A 23865-nucleotide genomic window follows, 5' to 3' on the forward strand; every position below is an offset into this window, starting at 1 on the left:
CTGAAACAGACCAAGGAATGGACAGACTAAAAGGGGACCTGATATGAAAGGAGTAAATTGAATGTAGAGCAAAAGACAATCTTTTTGGGAGTGTACACAGTCAGTTTTGAGAAATAGTTGCACTTGAGATTTGAGTTCATCACTGGTGTACATAAACTCATCTCCTGAGGAAAAGAATGTCCATACATATGCACACATCATATGAGATTTTACATAAGTTTTTCTACAAGTGCTGGCTGGTGCAAAACTTTGAGGGGTCAGGTTGTATGAGAATGCTGCACATTTATTTCCATGAAAAATGTAAGCTTAAGGAAAACCCATAACACAGATGTATTAACCATATTTTGCATTGGGACAGAGATAATATACAGCAAAACCTGTAAATTATACATGGCTTAGACACAAGTCTCAAGCTTTCTGCAGTTGTGCTCAGTGCTGCCACTATTAATGAAGCTGTTTTTTGGCCCCAGTCTTTTTCACCCTGTAGGCTGTGACTGTGAGAGTTTTGGAGTACGAGTGCTTTGTCCTCTTCAATAAAAGGGTACTAATGCTGTCCTGCTTCCAAGGGAGTGAATTGTGGTTGCTTGGTGAACTTGGATTGATGGTGAATAGATGCAATGTTTAGTCAGCTTGAGTAACAGCTAATTTATAGTGGAGAAGAACAGTGTTATACCAAGTGCTAAAACATCTGCTTTTGGGGGTAACAGGGATATAATGGGGACAGTGGGACAGCAATAACAAATAAAGTGTGGTTTGAGGGATGGGAAATTTGACAGGCACTTCATATCCTTTCAGTCAGTCATCACACTACAGCAATTCTTGTAGTGGAAAAAGGGCTGAACCCCTCCTTGTATGTCAGTGGTCAGGAAAAAGTAGTGTGGCAGCTGACAGCAACACCTCTCCTGTTGCATTCCCATCCCTGGAAATTAACAGTTGTACTTTGGAGAATAGCTGTTCTTGACTAGCATAAAGATTACAGGTCAGAGTGTGACAGAAGTTTGCATATCGGGAAATACAATTTCTCTGTGAATTTAATTACTAATCATTAAGTTGGCATTTCTTCTGCTTAGCTCTCACTTGCTGTTGAGGTGCAGTTGTTCTGGGGGTTGTATCAAGATGTTTTTAATACAAAATTGTCAGTAGCACCAGCTTTTCACAGAATCACAGAATATTCTGAGATAGGCAGACCTAATGCATCAAGGATCACCCGAGTCCAGCTGCCAGCCCTGCACAGACACCCAACAGTCCCACCCTGTGCATCCCTGAGAGCTTTGTCCAAAGTCTCCTGGAGCTCTGGCAGCCTCAGGCTGTGCCCATTCCCTGGGCAGCCTGGGCAGTGCCTGACAGCCTCTGGGGAAGAACCTTTCCTGCTCTCCAGCCTGAGCCTCCCCTGGCACAGCTCCAGCCGTTCCCAGGCCCTGTCCCTGTCCCAGAGAGCAGAGCTCACTGCCTGCCCCTCCTCTTCCCTCCCCACAAGCTGAACTGCCATGTCTCCCCTCAGTCTCCTCCAGCTGAACACACCAAGTGCCCTCAGCCGCTCCTCACCAGCTTCCCCTGCAGCCCTTCACCATCCTCGTGCCCTCCTTTGGACACTCTCTGATGGCTTTGTGTCCTTCTGATATTGTGGCACCAGAACTTGCCCCAGGATGGGAGGTGAGGCTGCCCCAGGCCAGAGCAGAGCAGGACAATCCCTCCCTGGCCATGCTGGCCCTGCTGCCCCCAGCACAGAGATGTCCCTCCTGGCTCCAGGGCACTGCTGCCTCATGTCCAGCTGGCCATGGCCCAGGAGCCCCAGGTCCCTTTCCCTGGCACTGCTTTCCAGCCTCTCCTTGCCCAGTCTGTCTGGACATCCAGGGCTGCCCATCCCTGTGCAGAATCTGACAATTTCCCTTGTTGAAATTGAGATGGTTGGTGCCTGTCCAGCCCTCTGCTCTGTCCAGGTGTCTCTGCAGGGCCTCTCTGAATGTGTTAGATTCCCATTAAATGAAGCAGCAAGTTTGGCTGTAGAGCAAAATGAAAACTAAAAAACCAATTTCCAGCAAGGAGTAGTATCTACATATAAGCAGAAATGCCTTTTCATGGCTTCTGCTGGCTTAAATGCTACAGAATGTGGGAAGGTGGCTGTTCCCCTTCCCTTTGAGAGTGACCAGTAGTGTTGGTGTCTCCAGTGGGCTGTTCCAAAGAGCAAATTATGATGAATATATGTTATGCTTATAAAATGAATTACCCATCATTGTGCTGTGTACCCACAAAATTACTAAAACCACAAATGTACCAGACCCTATTTTTTTCTTTTGAGCAAGCTGTAACTTGGTGGGTTTCTTTTTTTTTTTTTTAATCCTTTAAAACTTTAAAAAGTACAGTATTTATAAGGAATACAGTAAAAGAGGCACTGTTAGAACTCCCCTCTTGCAGGTTATTCAAATGGTGTCAACAGTGCCTGATCAGTGCCTGATCTTCTGTTCTCCTCAATTTCTGCAAGCAGGTTTCTTCCACTGGTTCAGGGCAGTAAGAGGTTCTCCCCACCTCTGCATATTGGGTTTTGCTGTGCTTCATTTTAATGTTCCTAATTCTTTACTTTCTCTGTGCCGTTTGTTGTGCATTTATTTAACAGATGAACCGTAGTGAGTGAAAACACAGCAATGGATGTTACAGGAGATTAAGTCACATGTTTAAAGTTGCCATTTTCTCTTCCTATGCGGAAAACTTGGGGGAGCATTTTATAGCTGAATAAGAGGGACTGCTAGCTTTCTAATATAACACAGTTGTATACTAGAAAGGTCTTTCATACCTAACAGTGTGTCTTTAAAGTACTGAACTGTAAATTCACCATATATTTAGATATGGGAAAGATCTTTATTTGTTTTTGAAATGTCTGTTCATTTTTATCGTGTTTTTATGCTTATTATATATATATTAGCATATAATTTGCTTTATACATAGTGTTTTTTTTAATGTGACAGCTTTGCAAGTTAAATGCAAAGAACAATTACATTGTTTTGTTAAAATAGTTGAATGAGTTTTTCTGTAAATCTACTCAAGTTATTTTGCAGGAAAAGCTTTGAAGTAGACAGATTTTGTTAAGTTTGCATAGTTTGAAAACAAGATAATTGATTTGACCTAGGTGGACTTCTTTGGTAGTACCACTGTTTTTGGGTTTTCTGCACATACCTACATTTTTTCTTCCTGTTGTCTTGTCACCAACACATCTTTTTCACCTCTTTGGAGGATTTCTCAGTGGGGTAAGAGCAGAGGAAGGTAGGCAGCAGTAGATGTAAGGAGAGGAGCTCTTGGGCCCTTCTGCATCAACTCTCTGCCCTCTGCATCGATGCAGGAGAGGGATGGAAAATGGCAGCCTTGAGTGCAGCAACTGCAAGCAGAAGGATCACTTTTATAGGTAAAGTATTTAATGGGCAAGAAAGAAACATTATTTAAACAAGCAAAATATTGCTGGAATCTTATGCTTCTCTCAGCATCAAAGTTGCACACGAAGAAAACTGGGGTTTTTGCTGCCATTGAAAATCTCTGATTTTACGTAAGATGGGCAATTTCTAGAGGCTGCTTATGTATGCAATAGTTCCCCACATTGTTGCTAATTAAATGTAGGCTTCCCCTTCCCCAAGTTTTTAGTATATCATATCATTTTTCTAGTATCCATTTCTCACTTGCCCTCCCAAGCAGCAGCTGAGTTTCAAAACTTGCCGTTTTATCTAATTAAATTGCTCAAGATGTGATTTTTTTTTTCCCCCTGCAGACGCTATAGGGAAAAAAGGAAAAAGCACTTCTCTGTTTGTAAGCAGCCTGTATTTTGTAAAATCTTTTAATACCATTTAGTGTAATTTTTTTACATTCTGTGAGTTAATGGCAAATTATCATTACCTTTTTTCTGCTGAGCAACTCAGGCTTGAGATGAATGTTTTAAACTAGAGTGAGTTTTATGCTTGAGTGATTGGAAGCATACATATTCCCTTAGTGTAATATTTGGTGGTCATTTTCTTTGTGCCTTGGTAGAAGATGTCTTGTGAGTGAGGACTGTACTAGGGCAAGGATTTGGAAATTTTTCCCACTGGGAAACCTCCACTGTGCTGGAGGTAATTTTTATGCAAGTTTATGGTTAGTGGTGGCTCTTACTCAAAGAGCAGGTGAATGACCTGCAAAAGAAACTTGTAGGGAGAAATGTTAATGATCTGGGCTTAAAGCTGTTTTAATTGATTTTTAGCTTTAGAATTCCAGGTGCATAATAGTTGCCATAGAACACTTACCCACTTTTTCCATAAAAATTGAATCCAAGTACTTAATATTTAACTGTTTACAGTAGGAATGGAAAAGTAAATGCAAAAGCATTCTTACTTCCTTTATAGCAAAATCTAACCTAGGAAAAAAACTTGAGTGAAGTCTCAGACAACTCAGTTACTTGATAATCATGTTTACAGTATGAAAATGGTGGTTTTTGCCATCTGAGTATAAAGCCTTTGGCCAGTATTCAGGCATTTCAGGGGCCTTTTAAAATGCTCTGGGAAAACATTGTTTCTTCTCAATAAAAGCCAAGTCCTCCTAGGTCTGTATCTCCAGGATTAGGTCTCTAACAGAATCTCCTGTGTAATGTAACCTGTCTCATTATGCATTAATTACAATGTGTCCCTTTAGTTCTACTCTTCTTACCCTCTACAGAGAAATCTCTCCTCTTCCTCTCACCCCTTTTTTGTGGTTTGTTTTGTAATGAACATCACGTCATTTTTGGTTAAAAACAAGGCCGTATTTTATGTAATTTTGTGGTGTGAAAAGACTAATTGGTGTGTGGCACTTTCTTACGGGAGAATAAGTGATTTAGTGATTCTAGTGAATGATCAAAGTGGCATCAGGTTGGTTTAGTTTTCAACAAACTGATAAATCACAAGGACAGGAACTGCATTGAAAATGTACTGAGCCTCTAGATGACAGGAATTAATTGCATTTTTAAAAAAGCCTAAGGAATGATGGTTACATGTAAGTAAGCCTGATTTACATAGCAAACAATAGGATGAAAATGATGAAAAAAGAATTACCAGAGTGCTGAAATGTGATGTGGAGGGTAAGATTCAGCATGGCTTGGCAGAACATTAAAGTTTTGTATGGCTTCTTGGAGGAGTTATGAATCCAGAACATAAAAATCATCCAGTGCTGGGTAGCAGTGTACCGAGAGAGGGGCTGAATAACAAGGAGATATTTCACTGATGAAAGACTTGGAATGATAAAAAACAAATCTCACAGAGGAAAGATTGCAAAAGGATCTCATGAGACTGAACATGTTGTTCCCCAGTTTCTGTTGATGGAAGACAGGTCATATCTCTGATAATTTTTTTGATCTAATCTTCTCTTCTGTTGTTCCTGGCTGTGCTATTCTGCCCTTCCATGTTTTAGCACAGGTACTCACTGACAGTGTGGTGAACTGCATCAGGGGATTGATGGACCCCAGCTGAGAGTAAACTTGCATTTAATCAGAAAGTAAAGTTAAATGAGTGGGTCTTGGTTAAAAACTGTACCCATTGCAAGCTGAATGTGCACTAAGGATTGCTGGGATGGTTATAAAAGTACATTGTGTTTGCTGGGAGTAGGTGATGTATCTGTGGAGTAGCTGGTATGGAGCAGTTCATAACTCCAAACCTTGCACAGCAATGTGGGATGCCTAGATTTTTGTGTTTGAGAAACAGCCCAGGATGCCACATGGCAGATCTGTCTCTCTTGCCCTCATTCAGTGGACAACACAATTGGCTTATATGACTGTGCTCTCTTGCCATGGAGAAGTGTGTGTGTTTCTAGGGCTTCACTTTAACATACCAGTATAGGGAAAGATGTTTCTGCCCTTTCTGTATTCAGGATATATAGGGAGATACGGAGAATAATTCTCACTTTTTTAATTGAAATATAAGAAACAAGTTTGGTTATGACTGAACTGAAAAAGGAGGGAATGAAAAGTTCTAGTAGCACCTGACTTGTCTAGTTTCAACCCAAGGCTCTTTGAAATTACAGAATTCTAAATCCTCATTTACAAACAAAATATGTGCAGTGCAAATGTTTATATTTTAGTATAAGTCCCTGTAAACAAACAGATGTTTTTCATTGTACAAAGAAAGTAAATTTTGTCTGAGAAAGATGAAGAACTGTGATCCCACCATTTTCTCTCTGCTTTCCCCCACTTGTAGCTTTAATGTAGCTAAATATTCTTTTGTACAAGCTTTCATAATTTTGTTCAGCTCACAGGTGTGTAGATTTGCACCTTTTAGTAGGTTCTTAAAGAGCTATTTGGAAGGCATATTTCTGTGGGCTCCTCCTGGGCGATGCTGGAGGCATTGCCAGAGCAGACCTCTGACACTCCTCAGCCCTGCAGAGTTACCCAGCACGTGTTCCTGGCTCAGCTTCTTTCCTGGCCTCTTGAGACACTCTGTCACAGTTGTTGGTTTGTGGCGCTTTTGTTTGTGTATTTGTTTTTTTGAAAGTCTGTCAAAACTGCAAGCCAACTAGTTTCCTTTCCTCTATTTTCATGTTATATGTGAAGAACCAAAGCAGGTTGGAAGGCAAGGAATTTTGTTCTGTTATTTTGTCTGTCTCCTGTTACATGAATTGTGTTTTAATTTTCTGTTGGTTTACCTGCTGTCTGAACTTGGCAGGGTCTGATGTGTTATATCTGGAGTGATTCCTGTGCAAAGGGCTGGCTGGAGTCTTCCAAAGCACATTTGCATCTTGCTTTCCATCTTGCAGTCAGCAAGGGTCTAGGGATGGTGTTAATCGGTAACAGAGAGAGAAAATTGTATCCCTCTCTATTTTTTTGGCTTAAACTGGAAAATTGTTGTTTCAAATATTGTTTTTCAAATGCTGCTTAGTTTTGACAAGCTTTATTTCCTGCCTGCTCTAGGAGAAACTGAAAAATGACTTCTGTTTCCTAACTGTGGAAGGCACGTTGTTAGACCTTTTGTGTCTGGAGATAGGAGAGGTTAATTTACCAGTTCAAGGAGCAAGAGACCTTTCCACCTGTCCAAACAATTAAAATTCTGCCTTTGTGAGCATTCAGCAAAAAAATAGCTGCTGCCTGTTTTTTTAATGAACCTCTTTCTCTCTTTCCTGGGGATCTGGGGACAAAAGGACAACCATATGCATGAGACTCTGCAGTGCATCAGTGTATGTTTGGTTTGACAGCTCAGTCAAACCTTACTTCCTACAGACCCTCAGAAATGTCCAGGTGAAAATGAAAAACAGTCTCTCATCTGTATTTTGTCAGATTGCCCAGCATTTTCTTTAAACTGGAATACCTGAAAACAGCGGCCATGGTAGCTTGAATACTGAGTTCTTTCCTTTTGGTTATGACATGCAGCTATCACATAGGTTTGTGCTTCTGTGTTGATGTCTTATGAATGACTTTCAGTGGCTTTTCTAAAGTATTATTTTCAGGGTTAATGAATGCCATCTACAAAATCTCAGTCTAGTTTTATACTTTGTTCTTGATACTGAGCTAGAGACAAAGCATCACCTTTTGATATCTTCATCACAGCTTTTCTTCTTCCCAAAAGTGGAATTTTAGAAGTTGATTCCGAGAAAAGGGAAAGTCTGGTGATAGTTTTATTGCTCCTGCTAGATAAGGTCAGAGTAGGAGACTAAATTCAGCTCTAAGGTGGAAATTGATATATTGCTGTCCTGGTTACAGATGGGGTTTTGCTTGATTAGTATCCTGCCTGATGTCCTAGGATAACTGCAGTCATTTGCATGGAAGTGCTATCACCAGGACAGCATCTGCATCTTGAGGGAAGAGTATAGAGTATACTGGGCAAAATACTTGTGTGCCTTATAAAATACGTGTCCTGGTAGAGCTTTTCCTGGTGTGTATAGCACAGTTCTACGTGGAATTTTACACACGGATTTCTCCCACTTGTCAGCTGAGTCTTTTAGCATCCCTGACAAGTGAGCTACAGAGGTTACAATAATTATGTAGCCACGATGACCCCTGTTCCTGCACAGGTTCCTGCTGTGTGAGCAGTGATGGCATACTGAGCTGTCCCTGTCCCAGGTCATTGTGTTCCAGTCGCTGGACAGAGACCCCTCTCTGGGTTTGATGCTGATGGTCTGGGCTGTGAAATGCAACAGCTGAGATCCAAGTACCTGTGGGGTTTTGCTCATCCTCCACCCTTCCTGAGGTGCAAGGGATGGGGATGGAGGGTCAGGCTGGGGGCAGTTAAAGAGGCACAGCTGGGCTCATTGATGCTTGCTTGTCCAGCATTTTCAGCACATCTGGGTTCAGTCATTTACTAGATACACTGATGCTTTGCCAAAGAGTGAAATAAAAAAGGCTTGGTTTTTTGTGTAAGAAATCATGGTTTGGTTTTGTCCAGTGTACATAGCAATGCTTAAGGCGGGTGGTTCAGAGCCAGCCATGCCTACCTGAAATGGGACACTACAGGTTTGTTGGGAACTGTGGGCTTCTGAATCCAAAATAAGGGTAAAAAGTAAAAGATTCAGTGTTAGGATCTTAACAGTTCAATGCCTAATTCATACCCATGCAAGAGTGATGTAGAGGCAACTGAAAAGCTGCAGGTAGGGTAAGTTAATTTGCACAGAAAATGATGTTGAGTGCATTGAATGTTAACATAAGATACTATTGTAGAGCAGCTCTGAAAATTACATTCAACTAATCCACTCAATCAACTAATACACTTATTTACAGAGACAAGCTATTGTAAAAGAGTGCAGTTCTCAGCTAGCTAAGAACATCTTTTCTCTCATGTTTATCTTGATTGTATCCCCAAAGGATATTTCTTCCTCTCTTTTATGAAGAATTATTTCCATATTTAATTTATATGTACATTTTTTGCTTTTCCTGGAGGACTGAAAATAATTTCTGACTTTTGCAATTGGTTGAGAAGCTTCATACTAAAACCTTCCTGTGATACTTTTAGTCCCTTATTTGAAAATCCATTTTCTATGTCTTTCAATACTGCTGTGTGCTTCTGGATTGCAGTTCTCATCCCTCTGTGAACTTGCTCAGAAAGAGTCTCCGTTCAGGTACCTGAAGGGTCACTTGATTCAAATATCTTTTTGTAAACTCCTGAATGTTTCTTCTCAAGAGCTATTTTCAATAACCAAATACATATTTATTGTGTGTAATTTTCCTGAACTACTGCAGAGCCTCTCGTTTAACTTTGTATGTTTGGTTAGAGGAGTGCCAGTGCTGTTAGTGCTGGAGCTGGAGCAGGCTGTGTTTCACACGGTGCACTGCAGAGCTGATGAGCTCCACAGGGGCTGCTGCAGGCTCTGAAGTTGGGCAGCTCCCTGGAGAGCTCAGAAGTTCTTAGGGGCTGAAACGAGCATAATTGCAAAGTTGGGCATTCACTGTGAGGGACCTCACCAAATAATTAGCTGTCCCAATTAAGCAGCTGCTCTTGCCAGTGAATAACATTGAGGAAGGTGAACATTTATGGATGAGAAAGTTGCAAAGCTGATGGGTGCTGGCTATAAATTTCTCTTTTTCTCTGCTTACTGTCAGAAATCACTGCTGAATTATAGCATGTAATCTTGGCATTTGTAGTCTGCGAGCTTTTTACAAGGGATGTGGGATATTCTGCTGTCAGAGTGCCTAGAATTTCTGGGCTTTTTGGAAAAGCAGCTCTGTTACTTATAGTATTTGTTCATTGTGCAGAATGAACTGTGACATGCTGTTTTACCCTTTTTGTTTGGTTGGTTTTTTTTTTTTCTATGGCAAAACCTTCTATTTGAGGCAAATCAAAACTGTGAAGTTACAACTGTACAGTGCATAGTGATCTGAGGCCTTTTAAGAGGAAATTTTATTGCCTGGATTCACCTTATGCACCAGGATGTGAAAACTGAAAAATGCTACATTTAAAGAGGCATAGAAAAGGGTTTGTAGGAAAAAACCATCAAAACTCTTTCTCTGTTTGTTAATAATTTTTAATAACCTTTAAGATAAACCAGCATTCTCTGCCACAGTCAAAGAAAACCAACTAATTTTTTTTTTCAGTCTAAGAACGTTCCTCTCTAAGTGTGTGGCAAATACTTGATGTGCCTTAATTCTTTGGAGGAGGGCATTACTCCGTAATATTAAAAATTACAAGCACAGATTAAAAAAATACACTCTATTGTTGTTGCTTTTGTTTTTCTTTTAGATTTTTATAACAGCTTATAACCATTTCCAGAGTCTGCTGGAAAAACTAAAATCTAGATGCCTGGATTTTAATTGTAAAGCAAGGTATAACTAGATGATTTAGCACACAAGATGATTACTTTTCTCTTCATATTTTGCTCTGTCCCATGGGCATTGGTGGTGGCTTTTATTATTTTTCTTTTCCTAAATTGAAATAACTGAGTGTGTTTGAAGAGGATAAGGAAGAGCAAGAATGGCCCTTACCTTGTCTTTTGGCTGTCATCAGCTGGAGCATGGCTGGTTCCAAAGATTTTTAATGGAGACATTAAAACCCACAGCCTTTCAAGCAGAATGGAGGGAAACAAACATGTGAGAGTGAAAAAAAATCCAAACTGTTGAAGAAAGTGCACAGAGGTCACTGGAGCTGATTGGAAATATTACTGAATCTTGAAGCCACTTCTGTGTTTCTGTGTTCCTCTGACAAATGAAATAGGGCTGGTTGTGTGAAGTCTGGACAGCCTTTTCTTTCTTACCAAACTACCCTTACCTGTTTTTGCTTGAGTAATTGCAGCGTGCATGAGAGTGAGACAAGGAAGAATATAAGGCTGTACGGTGATTAATGAGCTGTTTCAGTCAAAAAAAATCAGTCCAGCAGGCTGGTCAGAGCCTTGGAACCTATTAACCTTGATTTGGAAGTCTAAGACTTGACAGCTGGGGCAAAGAAGGGCTGTCTAAAGAAGTTAAAAGTAAATTTCTCCTTTTCTCTCTTCTTTCTCACGTGCTCACTGGTGAAATGCTGCCTGACTTTAACATTTCTTTTTTCAAGTGTGCTTTCTTATTGCATAGCTTGACCAGGTGCCTTGCTACTGTGCTACCTATCTGGAAATTATTGGGTGTTTGTCCTTCTTACTGATGAAAAACCAGTTTATCTGAGGCACTTGTTCATGCCTAGAGAAACCTCACATGTTCTCCTCAGATATTTTTGTGCTTTGTGTTGAGATAAACATGTTGCTCCATGAAGAATGACTCACTTGGGATCAAATAGGACAATATTTGTGTTAATCAGCTGCGTTTCTGTCCACAGATATTGCTGCACTTTAAAACAAACATACTGTAGACATGAATTAAGGGGGAAGATATGGCATGGAATTTCCTGACTCTTTAAAATAACAGTAGTTAAAAAAAAAAAAAATCTTTGGCAATAATAACTTCATCTGCAAGCGTTTCTTCAATGTGTTGCACATTTGTTTTTGTTTAGAGGATGGGTGGCTAGGCCTCTTCACATGTGGGCACCATACACTGACCTGGTGTGGTTGTGTGATGATGTGAGTTAGTGCAAAGGCTTCAGGTCTTTCCTAATCTGGATTGTTTTGACGGAGCCAGGCTGGGGAGCACAGATACAAGCAGGTAGTGCTTGCTGGCAGATGTCGGGAGGTTATGAGAAGCAATTTAGGACAGTAGTCTGTTCCAGCTGCAACAACAGAACACAGCAAGCACCGTGGACACTCTTGGGCTGATCTGTTTATATTCTGTGTTACTCTGTTTAGTTATGCATTCTGTCAGCAACCCACAAAAGTAAATCCATTTTCTACCACCTGCAGAAAAAGGACAAATATTTTTACCCCCTGCTAGTCCCCAGCCAAAATAAAGTGGTTTCCCTTGCTTTGCCTCAGTCTTACATGCAACTGAGTAGCTTTCCTCTCCTTCATACTTGTTAAATAACGTTTAAAAATTGCTGTATGTTACATGTTTTAAAACTTGCTTGTCCAGTATTAAAAGATTTTACAGAATGTTTTTCTCAGTTACTGGGTGCAAGCTGTGCTTCTAAACATGTTGACTTAGCTGCTTGTCTCCGAATTTCCTTGGGGAAAAAAAGGGACATGAACTGGTCTTCCATCAAATCCACTTTACTGCATCACATGCAGCTATGTCTGCTATAAGTCTGCACACCTTTTTCTGTCGTCCCCCCCCCAATTCTGATGCATATTAAAGAAGCTGTTGTACTTCTGTGATAATCTGTAATATCTGTCTTTGCTGATGGTACTGAATTTTGAGATGATTGTCAAGATCTGTTGGAAATCTCCAACTTTGTCACTTGACCTAAGGAAAGAAAGAAATGTATGGAAGTGTAACCTGACACAGTACTGTGGGTTTGTCTTAAATTGTTTGTCTTCAGCTTTTTGTGAAGTAACTTTGCTTTGTTTCACAGGCTTTGTGTCCCCTTACCCAGCTGAACAGAGTTCCACAAACCTCGTCTCTGCAGAGCAGAGAGCGCCTTTGTCTTTGCTGGAAGTTGTAGTCAGTGTTCCAGTAGTAGATTTATACATGATCACCTTCTTTTTTTGTCTTTTCTCTTTTCAAATAATTGTAGGTTCATGTACTGGACAGACTGGGGAGAAGTGCCAAAGATAGAACGAGCTGGGATGGATGGTTCAAGCCGCTCCATTATCGTTAACACAGACATATATTGGCCAAATGGACTGACGTTGGATTATGAGGAACAGAAACTCTATTGGGCAGATGCTAAACTGAATTTCATCCACAAATCCAATCTGGATGGAAGTCATAGGTAAGAAGTTTTTGGTTTATGTGTGTAATGTAGAGATTTTCTTGGAAGATGCAGCTTAAGCAACGTTGTAATCTGTGTTGTAGCGAATTGTCACATTAGGATTTGCAAAATTTTAAGCAAACCAGTGCTATCAGAAACTTTTATCCTTCCCTATCCTCATGTTTCCAGCACTGTGAAGTCAGATATGTGCTTATCTTCAGGGTCTCCTGCAACTCTTGCAAAGACTTTTCTCAGAACCAGTTCCATTAAAAAAATCTTTGAATCCTGTTCTTAATTGTGTAAGACAATATAGCAGAATCGTCCTTTTGCAGCAGATCTGTGCAGTGTTTCTGTGTTATTCAGAAATGCAGAAAATAATTGGAAAAAAAAGGATCATCATGTATTAGTATTTGTTTCGTTAATCCTAGGGGCTGGGAAATTAGTGGAAAGCACTCCTTACAAGAGAACCATGCTAAAATGATGGTTTTCCTCTAACAGTTTTATAGCAGTGATGTAATTCCTTTTCATCCAGTCATGGCCACTTCTTAATTAAGGGTCTAACTGGTACTTTGTATATATGCATTTATCCCTAATTTGGGCAATGACCCTCTTCATTAGATGAGCTTTGACAAGTACTGTTTGCACACACAAAAAAATCACAGGCAGCTTGTGCCCAAGCTGTCATATTGAGAGATGATTTTTTGGTGAGGTTTTTCTTTGCAAATTTTTGTGATGCTACAGCCAATTTAGCTGGGTGTGAAATATCCTTTCTTATGCTCTTAGGGACTTGTCTATCTTTCACCACAAATATTAATTTGACATAAAAAAATGAATTCTATTAAAAAGATTGTTCTTCTGTGTGGACTGGTGAGTAGGAACACAGGCAACATGCATGAAATCATGTCCACTGTCTGCCTGCGATATTTATTTTGAACTCCACGGTTTCTTCATAACGCTGGTTTGAAAGGTTATGTCACTTTTCTCCAAAATTCTGCCTTTTAAATGATCAAAGGTTCATGCAATATGTTTGTAATAGTGTTTGTTCTTGGAAAGTACCAGGAGTTGGATGCAGTTTTAAATTTGTGTCTTTAAGTATTATGACTAGCTTGGTTACTTCAAAACATGGGCTGTGGATATATATTTTGAAGTAGTCCTTCATTTGCTGTTAGTTTCACAAGAAAGAAAACTTAGTACTAAAAAGAGAGAAATATTTCATAGCAATACTTTCTTTCAAAAAAGATGACTGTCACTTGGGTTTTCGAGTAATGGAGAGAAAAGGATAGAAATTGTCATATACAGTAATTTGAGTATTTTTTATCTGGTGTCTCCAGCCTTTCTTCTTCCAGAGTTACTTCAGTGTTTCCTGCTGGCACTTCTGCTTTTTCAGTCTTGTTTTGCTACTGACTTCTTTGCAGTTTATCTCTTGCTGGTGATCTGTTGCACAGTGGTGTAAATACACCGGGGTTTGATATTCTGTTTTTATTGTCATGGTGTTTATTCCGTGGTCTGCCGTTGGTTAACCTGGGGGATGAGGCTGTGGAAGTGCTGCTCTTTCTTGGGGCAAGGGGCTGACCAGCCTTGTCTGTGTGCAGCCAGCTGTGTCCAACAGCTGCCCCAGGACACAGAAGTGAAGTCACCTGGGTCCCAGCAGTTACCTCATTCCACAGGAAATTCTCTGGAATTAGTTAAGCCATTAATAAAGACCTGTGTAGACAAGAATGAGCAGATCTAAAAATCAAAATTACTTAATTTTGATTTTTAGATCTGCTCATTCTTTCTTGCGTAGCCATGAAAACCAAAGCAGTCACATGCTTGAGGTTGGGTTTGTTTTTCACATTGATAATTTCAGTATCAGGAATATGACGTGGCAGTATGCTAATGCATTACATTTGAGGGGCAGAAAGAGAGGTCATCCCTAGAAAGGAAAGCACATATGACTTCCCTTAAGCACTCAGAGGCACAAACCAATTTCAACAGCACCTGTTTTTCCCTAGGCATGTGAAAAAGTTCTGAAGATTCAAGAAATAGTCAACATCTGTATCCAGGCATTTTTGTTTTATTTTTTATTCTTTGAAATTACATCATTAGGAGGGGAAGAAAAGAAAAAGCTGCAGAAGTTAGGCTGCTCTACAATGGGGTTTTATGGGGTGTTTTTTTTTCTGCTGTGACCTCTTAGCCTCTGCCTGTCTTAAGAAAAACGATCTTCTGGGGCTATCTAAAGCGATTTTTAAAAAATTTTCTTGTATGTTAGATACTGTCTTTCAGTTACCCAACAAATTCAGCTTTCTCAATATATTTTACAGCTGTAATTCTGTATTTTTTCTGTTAATTATTTTGTTAATATTTTTCAGTAACTCATCCACTAATACTAAAAAACAGAAGGCAATTTCTAATTCTGCAGCCAAAGCAAAAACCTTTTAGATTTTCCTTTTTGGTGGAAAAGATCACCCTACTAAACCACCCAAAAGCCACAAAGCCTTCTGTCTTTTCTCCTAGCCATCTCCAACCCCCTCAAAAAAAAGCAACCACAAATGACCCATCCCAAGAGTTTTCCACCAACACCTCTCAAGAGGGTTGTTAGAGATTTTTTCCTTAAGAGTTAAGTGTGGAGTAGAACAAGATGATTATCAAGTGCTTAATATAACTTAAACCAGACTCTTTGGTTTATTTAGAAACTGCCAGTTTTAGTGATTTTTTTTTTCCTTGATATTTAGACCATTCTTCTAAAATACTGTTTCATATTTATATTTAGTTGTTTTGAGTGATTTTGTTGCTAAATTTCTTTTAACTAGAACAGATTCTTTTATTTTATCCTTGTGAAGTGTTACTAGTTTTTCTGATGCTTTACCTAGTGTCAGCATTGTCTGGGAAAAATATATGCATCTGGAAGTTGGAGCTATTGCAAGGAAAAAGGCAAATGAGTTACTGAAAGACATGTATCTTCATAAAAACTGCATCTTCTAGATCTGGATAGTTTTGATAACTTAGAAAAGGAAGCAGATGAGTAATGATTTGATCTGTCAAGTTTTTTAGCGTTGCATGATAGGAGGTGGGAAAGAGTCTATAGCAGATAAACAATTGTAAAAACTTCATGTAAGTAGGATGGGAAAAGTTTTAATTGCTATGGTAGAAATACTTAGTAGGAACTAATATTGTGCTATCAAAAAAGCATTTCAAACAGTTCAGAGAAAACTGATTTTGTGGCTTGGAAGGTGAAAAAATACAGTGTAAATAGGAAAAGATTTTAATTGGTGTCACTGACGGTATTAAAGTATTGAAGTTCAGACCTCAGAGATCTGAAATTTGGAAGGAGATCTCTTTAGAAAATTGCAATGTGTTTCTAAAGCTGTAAGAAATCCAAAACTTTTTGTTGGTTTATTCCTATAGTCTGAATATTAACTCTCTACACCTGATACTACACAAGAATTACAGCTTTCAATATTTATATCTCAGAGAAGGACTTTGATCTGAATCATGGAGTATCCTGAGTTGAAAGGACCCACAAGGATCATGGAGTCCAGCTACCAGCCCTGCACAGACACCCAACAATCCCACCCTGTGCATCCCTGAGAGCTTTGTCCAAACTCTCCTGGAGCTCTGGCAGCCTCAGGCTGTGCCCATTCCCTGGGCAGCCTGGGCAGTGCCTGACACCCTCTGGGGAAGAACCTTTCCTGCTCTCCAGCCTGAGCCTCCCCTGGCACAGCTCCAGCCGTTCCCAGGCCCTGTCCCTGTCACAGAGAGCAGAGCTCACTGCCTGCCCCTCCTCTTCCCTCCCCACAAGCTGAACTGCCATGTCTCCCCTCAGTCTCCTCCAGCTGAACACACCAAGTGCCCTCAGCCGCTCCTCACCAGCTTCCCCTGCAGCCCTTCACCATCCTCGTGCCCTCCTTTGGACACTCTCTGATGGCTTTGTGTCCTTCTGATATTGTGGCACCAGAACTTGCCCCAGGATGGGAGGTGAGGCTGCCCCAGGCCAGAGCAGAGCAGGACAATCCCTCCCTGGCCATGCTGGCCCTGCTGCCCCCAGCACAGAGATGTCCCTCCTGGCTCCAGGGCACTGCTGCCTCATGTCCAGCTGGCCATGGCCCAGGAGCCCCAGGTCCCTTTCCCTGGCACTGCTTTCCAGCCTCTCCTTGCCCAGTCTGTCTGGACATCCAGGGCTGCCCATCCCTGTGCATGACAGACCTGAATCCTTTACTTTTTGCTTGCAGGGGTGCAGATAGTACAAGAGTACAGTAGGCAGGTGGGAGGAATATGGAGAGAGAGAAACAAAGGACAAGCCTTGATCATTGGGGTTCAGTGGAGTTGTTTTCACCTCTTCCAGTAGGACTGGAGTCACACTGAGCCATTAAAACCAGTACACAGCTTGACAGTTCTGGCAGTAGTACTTGGTTAAATATGTGGTAGAGTCATAAATTCGTGAGAAAACCTCTCCAGTAAATTTTACAGGGATGATTATGGTTCATTACCTGCTAGCCCTGGGATTTACTAGCCCTAGCTGCTCCAATGTTGGACTCATTAGAATAAAGACGAAGAGCACAGAAATTGATGACTAATGCCCTTGATTTGCCAGTGAGAGAAAGGAATGTGCAGTTTTTGATGTCAGAATGCAATAATTAAAGAAGTAAATTGATGCATAGAAGAGATGGTTTTGTTTTTTGCAGCTCTCGCCCTGCTCTTATCAGAGGGAACAGTTGCTTTTTGTGGGACTAATTAAACAAAACTGAATTGCAGACAGCTCTCCTGTGAGTAGAGTCCCCGAGATAGGTTGGCCTGCTAAGGCAGTTCTTGAATTAATTTCCTCTTCCTTTACCCTGCAGCAGCAGTTCTAATTAATAAGTTAACACGTTACTGGCTGAAGGGAAATGCACTTACAAGGTCCCCCAGGAAGTGTTTGTGCTAATGAGATGGTTTTTGAGGCCACTGTAAGAAAACATACTTTAAGCAACTGTCAGAAAGCTGGGAAGCTCTTGCAAGAGGTGAATGTCTTAAGTTTGCACTTGAGCATTGATTTTTCTAGTTTCTCTTTTCAAGCAGCAGCTCATGTCTGTCTGCCAGATGATTATTTGCAGATTTATTGAAACACTAAAAATACTGTATTCCTGCATTTAGGCGTGGGGTTTTTTCCTTATTTGCCTATAATGTGTACAGTACATGACATTATGTATGAGGTATAAAAATCTCATGTTCTGTTTATATCTTTCTGTATATTTCTGTGAGATAAAATTGCTTAACACCTTCAAGCAATGAAGAGGAGCCTGTCAGTGGTGAGAAGCATGTTTCAATACCTCACCAACACAGGCCAGTGCAGAAGCCAAATAATGCCCTAATTAAAACTGCTAGAGAATCCAGCATAAACAGAACTAATTAGATGATTTGGACATAGAGCTAGGGTGAATTTCTTGGTCCTTCCCCAAGGTGCTTCTGAAAAAAAGTGCTGGAAAAATGGCACTTCAAAACATCTGTTTGCCTGCAAAATTACCCACAGAATGACTTCATTACTCAACCATGGTTTGATTTCTGATTGACTTTTTTAGACTTTCATTGCAGGTGGGATTTGGAATGTCATGGCTAGACCTGGTTGTTACATATTCTTTCTGGAAACACATGGCAGTCATGGCTTAAAGAGGTGGCAAAAGACAAAAACACTTTGGTGTGAAAAGAGAGCATTATATCCCACAAGTCATGTTTCCAGCTTACTTTCCCAGATAATTAAAAGCAGGCTTGTCTTCTGATAGGAATATTTGGACAGGAATTTATGATAAAAATCCAGCTTAGTTTTCTGAGTTTGCTTTGCAAATATTTTTGTTAGGTTGACAGAAGTCCTGTGAGCTGAGGGAAGCAGCTCTGTCCTCCTTGTGCCATCCTTTGTGTGCTGTTTATGGTCGTCTCTTAGTCTTTGATCCTTCATCTGATGGCAGGATTTCTGAGTGCTTTGGCCACTTGCTAATATTTCCAGTTGTCACAAGTCAAAGATGTGTAATTCTTGCAATTTTGTAAATACTCAAGGCATTAAGCAATCTGTAGATGGGGAAAAAGGTTTAGTTTAAAAATATTTTGCTTCATGCAAACCTCTTACATGTTTTCTTTAATATGATGAGCACTAAAAGCAGATTTTTCCCCCCTTTTTCTGATAGCCTGGGAGATGATAATAGGTATGGGATCCCCCATAGAGACAGTGGAGAAAGGGAGTTAAACATAAATGTCAAAAATTCGTGCACCCTGCCCTGGAGACTGAACAGCCTCAGAGGTCACCTGAAAGGAGTTTTGCTGCTGTGAAGCTGGAATATTAATGGTTTAGAGACATACAGGCCAGGACATCTAAAGTACCCCAGGTTTTCTGCAGGTGTTCTGATCAGTTCTTGAGACTAGAAAACTGTAATGCAGCCAGAATAAAAAGGATTTGGTTAATGGAAAGTATTTACTTTTTTATTTTTATGGAGAAATGCTGTTATGCTTGGATATAAAACATCTGTTAAAAGTCTAAGAGGGAAAGTTGTAGTCTTGTGATATTTTAAATGTAAATTATCTTGATTATTGGTGGCTTTCTTTTGGTGATCTGAATTATTACATTTCATAGCTATAATGTAGCTTTGAATGCTAGTATTATTTGGAAAAGAAATAAAGGCAGACTGAGGAAATCCTGGTTGTGATAAAGGGTATGAATTTAATGGGTTTTGGTCATTTTGCTGTTAATTTTTATTTCAGGTGAGTTTAGTCTTTGTCTGAAATGCGTATTATCCTGAAGCAGGAGCTTTTTGGTCATTGTTAGCATAAAACTGGATAGACTGTCTATGAAGTTTCATATATGTATTCTATTTCAGAGTTCAGCAGTCCCTTTTGTAATTCCTGCTTTAACTTGTTTATTGTTTGTTCCTTTGCACAAAGTGTTTCATGGGACTCTTTAGCAGAATAAGAACAGAACAAAGGTGAATATATTTAAATTGGATATATATTTTCTCCAGACAGTAGAAGACTCTTTACCATAGCAAGTATGTATTGTAATTGCATTTCTGATTACTGCCATGCTAAATAGTTGTAGTTGGGAAATCATTACATTCAACACAGATGGAATTTAATTTCTCTGGAAACTGCTGGTTTTTTTCTCTCTATCTTTCTCTTCCCCCCCTTTCCCCCTTCCTTCTCTTCTGTCCTTTTGTGCATTTCCTTCCCAGCCACCTCAACAGAAATGGTAGCATTTTAAATGTCAATCACCGTCCAGATTTTTTAGGGCAAATTTGTGTGTAGGGAAGATTATTAAAGTTAGTGTGTGCTTAGTACCATCTAATATAGAGCCAATTTGCATCTTGCTGAAGCCCTGGAGATGTCTGCTGAATGAATAACATTACTCCTTATCCCCAGCTCTCACTTTCCCATCATCTCTGGCGTCTCTTTCTAAATGAGACTAATGACACGAGTGCAGCAGTTTGAAGGAACCAAGGAGCTTGGTGAAGGATAATAGGATGGAGTGCCTTTTGCTGCCATATCACTTGCTCAGTCCAGCCTGGGCTGATAGTGTAGTTGCCACCAAGGAGCCATCAGGTCCCACCAGCCCAACTGCACCTGCAGTGCTGTACCTGGAGCCCCCAGCAGGGCCTTTAGGAGTGAGGCCAGAAATGTGGGGAGCTGTCTGCTCCCTGACCCTGTGTGGGTGCTGGTGAACCCCCTGGAGGCGGGAGACACCTGCTACCACCAACTCCGTGCAGCAGCTGAGTGCTACAGGTGACACTCTGGTCCCCTTCATCTGCCTGGGTGTATTTCATAAATGATTGCTCAAGGCAGAAATGAGGGCTCCTCGTCTCGCTTGCCAAAAGCAGAGCTCTGCAGTTCCTAGTGTAGGTTGTGCTGAAGCATAGCTGCTCACAGCAGCCATCAGAAGGTCATTTCTTGCTTGCTCTCTTCTTCCTTTTCTTTCCTTTTTGCTGTTTTTTAACACCTGGGCTCTCCAGCTCTTTCCTCCTGGTCCTCGTTAGGCTGTGGAGACTCACTGAGCTCAACTCAAGCCACTGGCTCCATGCTGGCACACATCGTGTGGCTGCTCTTGAACAAGGCTGCAAGTGTGGCCTCTGGAGGATGTTCCAAGGGGTAAAAAAGCCCTGCTGGTTTTGCTGGTTGGAAGAGAGCTATCACCTGGTACTGGCTTGCTGGAAACAAGGATTACAGAGTACTTGTTACTGGTAATACTGATCTTAATGAGAGGCAAGAAATGCATGCCTGTGTTTGGCCCAAAGCCATCTTCATGCATTGCAACCTTGTATCTGCTGAGAAAAATAATACGAGTTGAAGCATAATTGCTTCAAGGCTGTGACTGACAGTATAGTCAGATGAAGGGCTCCTGAATCTCTCCAGATAAGGGCTGGTTTAAATAAGGGCTCACAGTTCGCCTGATGCATTGTCGTAAGGATAGATGGTTGTCTGAAAGTTGGCATGTCTAACAGCAACTATTGTACTCAAAGATTTATTCCCACTAGTGATGGGTATGAATCACATGTAAAATTCCTCCGTGTTGTTTTTTTTCGTTTGGTTGGTTTTGTTTTAAAGAAAGATAGTCAGAATGCTTCATAAAAATGTGGCTTCTCTTGTTATGGGAATGCTGTCTTTGGTGCAGGTTTGGTTATAGTGAGAGTTTTGGACTTTTATTGCTTCTGTTTCATATGACAGAATGTCATACATTTGTCATAAAGACTGAGTCTCCAAGCCTGCTCTAAATTGAAACCCAAATCTGAAGACTTTTAGGGTTTGGGGGTAGGGTTGGTTGAAATGTTTGCAGATTTAGAATGCCTTTATACTTGGTATGGTACCAGAATGTGTTGTGTCATTCTGGCTTCACTGCTCAGCTGAAGGTTTCAGCTTTAAATTAGATTACAATAGTCTTTTGTAAGATGCTTAGTTGGTGCATTTAATTAGAAGCAAATATATACCTGACTCCAGACAGAGATAAGAAAGAAAAGATAATATGTCCTACTTTTGAGTGCAAAATACCAAGAAATAAAAGATTTTGTTTGGTGTAGAATTGGAGCACTAGAGTGACAAGCAAGGAATGTATATCTTTTTCTCATAAGTAGAAAAAAAATAGAAGCTTTAAAGATAATGCATCTTTTTGCAGAAGCTAAGGTGAAGGAGAGGTAATGACTGTAGTCTCTTTGTACTCAGAGTCATTGGCAGAGGACGTCTTCTAGCTCCTTGCTTTAGTACACTCTTCTGTTACATTTTAACAGCAAATATTTGGAAAATAAGAGTATTTTTGTCATCTGTTAAACCATTTCAGTTAGACTTATTTGCAAAAGTTATGCCTATGGTATGGGGGTGTTTTCTCAGTAAACAGATGGATAATTACTGTCTTCCCTGCCAGAAGGATATTGGGATGCTGTTGCTCCTAGTGTGCCTTACTCTGAAGGAGTAGCAGGGCTGTGTGGCAAATCCCTTATGCTTCCAGTCCAGGAAGGGGATGGTGATCCCCACTGTTCAGCAAGAGCTTGCCGAGGTGGAACACACTTCCACTTAGGCAGTTAAGAAGAAAGGAGGTGAGAAGAAGCACTCCTGTAAATGGTTCTTGTGTGGCCCTGCTTTGAGCAAGGTGTTGGTCCAGATGACCTCTGTAGTCCTCTCCAGCCTAAGTTTTTCTGTGATTCTGAATGAAATAAAATAAGAATTGACATACTCAATTCCAGTTCTGAGGAACTTAGGTACAGATAATTAGTTTCTACATCACAAGAACCTGGAAAAACTGTCTTCAGTAATGTTTGTGCTGCATTTTTGTGATGGCTAATGAGTGCGTCTTTGTATATATACATAAAATATATGGGTATACTCTTTAATTTTGTTTGTGAACCTGGAGAGAGGCAGTGACCCAGTTTGCTCAGAAATGATACCATTACCATGGCAGAAAATCACTAGAACTCTGTTTAATGGCACTGCTTATAATAAAAACAACAGCTTAATAATTATCATAATAATGAAAGTTACTTTAAGTATTTCTTTGTAGTGAGACTACTTTACTTCAGAGTATTTATTGATGGTTCAAATGAGGAAAACTGGAAGAGATGGATGGACAGCTAAATGATCAGTTTGTCTCAGTTTGAAATCTGCTGAGGCAGAAATTGGTGGATATGTATATCAGCAGGTAGCAGTCAGACTTGTTCAGAATCAGCCCCCATTCCCCCTGCTTCACATGGTGGCAGAGAGCCCTACAGGTATGGGCTGTTCAAGAGATGAAAAGAAATACCCACAGATCTAAGTAAGGATTTCAGTTAGCATCTCTTGGGCATCTCAGCATCAGTAGGCAGCCTGAAAGTAGTATTCCTGTGTTGTTCCTTCGTATCATCCCTGAAGTGGGGGCAGTATATTTGTTTCCCATAAATAAATAAATGCAAAGTTCTGATCAACAGTACTCAAACTGTAAAACTTCTTTTCCCAAAAGCTGTGTTCGGGCAAAACTGCAGCAGGAATTGTGTTTGAGCATTCATTGTCTTCCCTGTGCTCTCTTAGGCAAGCAGTGGTTAAAGGCTCCCTTCCACATCCCTTTGCTCTGACACTGTTTGGGGACACGTTGTACTGGACTGACTGGAACACGCATTCCATCTTGGCCTGCAGCAAGTACTCCGGGGAGGACCTGCGTGAAATACATTCCAACATCTTCTCTCCCATGGATATCCATGCCTTCAGCCAGAAGAGGCAGCCAAATGGTAAGCTGTCTTGCTTTCTTTTTTTAATTGCAAGTTGGAACTGATTTGCAAAAATCTTAATTAGTCTTTCTGTATGGTGCTGGGTGGCTTCACCCACATCATGATGCAATTTTTCCAGTACAGAGAATAGGAAAAGACTCAAAGAGAAACTGAAGATTCTCTACATTCTTTGTAGAGAGTTTTAAGAAAGAAAACTCCAACTCCTACTTTTTTTCTGCCTGACACATTTATGCTGTTGTTGTATTTCTTTTTCTGTTTCCTGTGCCATAACTTCAGGCAACACAGTATTTTTATTTTTTGAAATAGTAGTTCCTGAGTGGAAAGTAGTGTTAATTTGGCAGATGATATTAAGCAGGACTAGCTCTGTGTAGTAGCCACTCTCTTAACCATTGTGTTAATTTACTGTGTTTGCATTTTGTTTTTATATATACATTCAGCTCCAGTATGCTGAATAGTTTGTAACAATAAGAACAGAGCTGAAACAAGGTTCTTGTTTAGAGCTAAGT

The 23865-nt window shown here is 40.5% G+C and overlaps 1 protein-coding gene across 4 annotated transcripts in view; it reads left to right on the forward strand.

The window, feature by feature from the left end:
- The window catches only part of LRP6 (LDL receptor related protein 6), a 120478-nt gene that overhangs the window by 36790 nt on the left and 59823 nt on the right, over positions 1 to 23865 (forward strand). For all 4 annotated transcript variants that reach the window (XM_085049719.1, XM_085049720.1, XM_085049721.1 and 1 more), the window contains exons 3-4: positions 12498 to 12695; positions 23163 to 23359. In XM_085049719.1, the coding sequence (XP_084905845.1) occupies positions 12498 to 12695; positions 23163 to 23359 (395 nt within the window). The remainder of the gene's footprint in view (positions 1 to 12497; positions 12696 to 23162; positions 23360 to 23865) is intronic.

Source organism: Lichenostomus cassidix, chromosome 1Ab (assembly GCF_008360975.1).
Source record: "Lichenostomus cassidix isolate B80296 chromosome 1Ab, HeHo_3.0, whole genome shotgun sequence".
Classification (NCBI taxonomy): Eukaryota; Metazoa; Chordata; class Aves; order Passeriformes; family Meliphagidae; genus Lichenostomus; species Lichenostomus cassidix.